At 34.4% G+C, this 5,101-nt stretch overlaps 1 protein-coding gene across 1 annotated transcript; it reads left to right on the top strand.

The window, feature by feature from the left end:
• Window positions 1-1,996: 1,996 nt before the first annotated feature.
• Window positions 1,997-3,335, top strand: LOC132937303 (probable cyclin-dependent serine/threonine-protein kinase DDB_G0292550). Its single transcript, XM_061004133.1, has one exon. It carries the CDS (start codon window positions 2,127-2,129, stop codon window positions 3,333-3,335), a length of 1,209 nt encoding a protein of 402 aa, XP_060860116.1. The 5' UTR covers window positions 1,997-2,126.
• Window positions 3,336-5,101: the final 1,766 nt, after the last annotated feature.

The raw sequence follows: 5,101 nt of genomic DNA, 5'->3' as shown, positions 1-5,101 counted from the left end.
TAATAAAATTCACAATAAAACAACAATTGTCTTTTATTTATTATCAACCACGACTACAACATCAGACAAATTGTCTGCGACCCGCAACGTTAATATCTCGGCAGCCACTTATCTGCTATTAGAACTACGATAGTAGGTACCAAGCTGTCGAGAACATTACACTGGCGCAGTCGAAAAAGGAGGTTCAAGGAGTTTCAAGACGAGGCGAGCAGTCAAAGCGGCGGATTTAAATTTCCAAAGGCGAGTCTAGCAGTCAAGGCGGCTACATTCAACTTCGGAGATCCAGTACCGACGCAGCGGCTACACCACGTCAAGCAGCTCCACGGAGGTAACAGTTGAGGTCTGATCAACCAAGGCGACTCCGGGATCAACGAACAAATTCAAGACGGGCCAGCAGTCAATCAAGAAAATGAACACAGCAGTGGCAACAACGTTGTTGTGAGTATATTAATTAAGTGAAGATAGATAATTAAAATTAAAATTGTATAGCTTGAAGTGCACGTCTCACGTTGATACATATATATCAGCGTTTATTTTATACTTGGTGGTGGTGTAAAATATTAGGGAAAAATATTCGAATAAAATTAAATAAAAAAAAAAAAAATAGGAAACAAGCTTGGGAAGAACTATATACGTATTTTATGATAGACAGCTGTAGACTGATCTAGGGTTTTTATGGTAAATAGACGGCAAGGACCGATCTAAGATTTTTTTATGATAGACAGCTGTAGACTGATCTAGGATTTTTATAGACGGCAAGGACCGATCTGAGATTTTTTGTGGTAGGCAGCAGGGACTGACCTAAGAATTTTATGGTATTTTGTGATAGGCAGCAGGGACTGACCTAAGAATTTTATGATATTTTGTGATAGACAGCGGAGACTGATCTAATAAATTAAAGTAGACAGCGATAGGCTGATCTAGGAAATTGATGCACGCGCGTAGCATTTTTGAAGTATATATGAGAATAATTGATTAAAGTGAAATATTGAATATTGAATTGAAATATAATTGTTGAGAGAATTTAAGTGATATATATTGAAAAAAAAAAAAAAGAGATTTTGAATTAAAAGGCAGTAGATGACCTTATTAAAGTAATTGACGTCAAATTTTGAAAAGTTTTGAAAGAAAAAGAGAGAGATTTATTATAGGGGCCCTAGGATAAGAAATAGTATAACATTAATAAGAATAAGTTGATAGAAATAATTATTAGAAAAAAAAATTGTTAGTGTTTAAAAGATTAAATGGTAAAGCGCGTATTTTAGGAAATTAAATCATTTAGGAAAAATTAGTAATAATACTTTTATAGTCTATAGTCTATAAAAACAGGGGATAGGAAGTCGAATATTATTAGAGGGATTTACGGAGTAGCTAACCGGGGAATTTTTTTCGTTATAATATTCGAGCGTAGTACGAGCGCGTACGCATAAAAAAAAAAACATCGCGGAACAGGGCGAGGGAAACGGGTGAGGGGATACCGTATCGAAATTTAACACGCGTAACATAGGCGGTCGAACGTTTTACGTGTTATTAGATAGGTACTCATCCATGTCCAACGTACGACGAGCGTTTACGTATATTTCATTTTAATATTTGTGCATGATATTTATTTTATAAGTAATAATTTTTATGTATTATTAATTTTGGTGACGGTAGTTACGTATTATTAGTTTACAAATCAATAATAGTATATACATGTAGAGTAAATACTTTTTGGTAATTACTCACGCGGATAGGATATTAATAAATTTAGTAGATATAATTTATAAGTACCTAGTAGATATAAATTATTAAAAATTATATATATGTAATGTTTAGATAAATATATGTCAGAATCCGATAGTTCAGATATTGATACTAGTTCTGCGGACAGTTCAATAAAAGTTGAAAATTATAAATCTAGGAAAGAATTAAAAGAGGCAGTTTTAAAAGACGCTGTAAAGAAAGAATTTTTAGAACAAACTAGGAAAAACATAGTTAAAACTGTTGGGAAAAATTTAGTAAGAACACATAGTTTAACAGAACAGATAGGTACCGCGCCACGGAAACAAACCGTAGGTCGGTTAGGTACTAGGTCAGACTCAAGCGTAATTCACGTGCAGTTAGAGTCAGTGGTTAAGAAAAAAATGAGTAAAATGGATTTAGATAAAGCAATTGCTATGATACCTATTTGCACGGGCAAAAAGGACGTAGCCGAATTTATAAATATTTGTGAAATCGCAATTAAAGAAACAACGGAAGCAGATACACCGATATTATTAAAAATAATTACTTCTAAGTTAACGGGAAATGCGTTAGAAGTAACAAAATATCGAAATTTAGAAACATGGGGAGCAATAAAAACAATATTAGAAGGGGCATTCGAACAAAAAGTATCGGAGAGGGCCCTATCAATAGCTTTAAACACGGCACGTATGGCCGAGGGAGAAAGTGTAGCAAAATTCGCTAGTAGAATCGAAGAGTTGTATTATAAACTCTGCGCGGCAAGTACGATAGGTCTAGCTCAGGCCGAGGCAGATATAGTGAAAAAACAAACTAAGAAACAGGCAATGATCATATTTATGACAGGGTTACCTCATCACCTATATACAGTATTGAAAAGTCGAAATCCCAGTACATTGGAACAATGTTTCAAAACGGCGATCGATGAGATGCTCGAATATGAGTCAAAAGTAGAAATGGATAAATTACAGAGACAAATCGGTAATGGAAAACAGGCAGACGTCAATAACGAGGAAAAACGACAAAATGGTGGTAATACAAATAACGCAGTTAATCGCGGAGGAAACGGTAATTCAAATCAAAGCAATAGAAATAACAATTTCAGCGGGTATAACAATCGATATGTTAATCACAACAACCGCAATAATTATGGGAATAATAATCAGAGCGGATATGGCTCACACATGGTTAATCGCGGCGGTCAACGAGGCGGAAACGGCTATGGACGGAATTTCAATGGCAATAATGTACAACAAAATAATATTAACCGAGGCACCGGATGCTACACTTGTGGTAGATCAAATCACATAGCGCGAGATTGCTGGAGCAATCGACCTAATGCGCAACAAAATACGTATAACAATAATCGTGTAAACGGCACGCGCCATGCGAACAACAACAATAATGTTCGTAGGGACAATAACAATACTCAGGGCGTACTTTGCAGTTACTGCAATAAGATAGGTCATGAAATTTCAAGCTGTTATACAAAACAGAAAAACGAAAGAAGCACGTCGGGAAACGCCAACGGACCATCACCAGTGGGAGTCAGATTGGTCCAAGAAATAGTTCAAGACCCACACACAGGATTTTCCACATCACCGCAAAATTAATAGACAACCACATTACTTTAGAATCACCCAGTTTTAATAAGAATCAAATTAAATTATTAGTCGATACTGGGGCGGATCTAAATATAATTAAAATTAATGCATTAAAAGGAAACACTGAAATTAACGAAAACGAAAAAATTTATTTGAAAGGCATCAATGAAAAAATAGTTTCTACAATAGGAAAAACAGAAATAGAATTAATAATTAATAATGAAGCATTCGAAACACAATTTTATGTTGTAAACAATATTTTTCCGATTCTGGCAGACGGAATTATTGGTAATAAATTTCTAATAGATAATCATGCAGTAATAGACGTTGCTAATAACACGCTAACAATAAATAATAATAAAACCGGAAGCGATAGTGACATCTGTTTTACATTAAAACCGCGCTCAGAGACAATAGTACAAATCGATATACCGGATACAGAAATGAATAATAAAAATATTTTAATTAATAAACAAGAATTAATACCGGGCGTATATTGCGCGAATATTTACAATACAGTCAAAAACAACAAAACTACAATAAGCATATTAAATATATCTGAAAAGACACAGGAAATAAATGTAGGTCAAGTGCGTAATATTTCATACGACACGGATGTTTTGACAGATAGCGTACGGTGTATAAACACAATTGACACTGAACGCTCGCGTCGGGTCAGGGCGTTGATACGTACTGATCATCTTCAAGTTCACGAATATAATTCGATAATAAAAATATGTGAACATTACGCGGACATTTTCTATTTAGAAGGGGATAATCTTACGTGTACTACGGCAGCAGAACACGTAATAAAAGTTCCTAAGGATTTGAAACCGATTTATAAAAAACCATATCGTTTACCGTTTTCACAACAACCGGAGATAGAAAAACAAATAGGACAAATGATGAAAGATGAAATCATAGAAAGATCAATGAGTCCGTTTAACGCACCATTAATATTAGTCAAAAAGAAGGAGGACGCCTCGGGAAAACAAAAATTCAGAATAGTTATCGATTTTAGGGCACTTAATGAAGTAACTTTAAATGAGTTTCACCCATTACCAAATATAACGGAAATATTAGACCAATTAGGACAATGTCAACTGTTCAGTTTGATAGATTTGAAATCGGGGTATTTTCAGGTACCTTTGGCTAAAGAATCAAAAGAACTTACGGCATTTTCAACGGGACAAGGGCATTATCAATTTAAACGATTAGTTATGGGTCTAAGTTCAGCTCCGGCGACATTTCAAAAAATGATGACAAACGTGTTATCAGGGTTAATAGGAATGAAGTGTTTAGTATACCTGGATGACATAATAGTGTATGCTAAAAACTTACAAGACCACAATGAAAAATTAATAAACGTATTCGAGAGATTACGTATACACAATCTAAAAATAGAACCGGACAAATGTAGTTTTTTACAACGGGAATGTTTATTTTTAGGTCATGTAATAAGTGACGAAGGAATCAAACCGGACCAAGCGAAAGTTAAATCTGTAAAAGATTTTCCGGTTCCTAAAAACGTTAAACAAATAAAAAGTTTTTTAGGACTTAGTGGGTATTATAGAAAATTCATAGAAAACTATAGTGCTATTGCTAATCCAATAGTGAAATTATTAAGAAAAGACGTAAAGTTCAATTGGGACGAAGACTGTCAAAAAGCTTTCGATAAATTAAAAGAAATATTATGTTCAGAACCAATTCTACAATATCCGGATTTTACAAAACAATTTATACTAACGACAGACGCTAGCGGCAGGGCGCTAGGT

The sequence above is a fragment of the Metopolophium dirhodum genome, chromosome 1 (assembly GCF_019925205.1).
Source record: "Metopolophium dirhodum isolate CAU chromosome 1, ASM1992520v1, whole genome shotgun sequence".
NCBI classification, from domain to species: Eukaryota; Metazoa; Arthropoda; class Insecta; order Hemiptera; family Aphididae; genus Metopolophium; species Metopolophium dirhodum.
The sequence above is the reverse complement of the archived record's forward strand: the minus strand, read 5'-3'. Positions and strand labels throughout refer to the sequence as shown.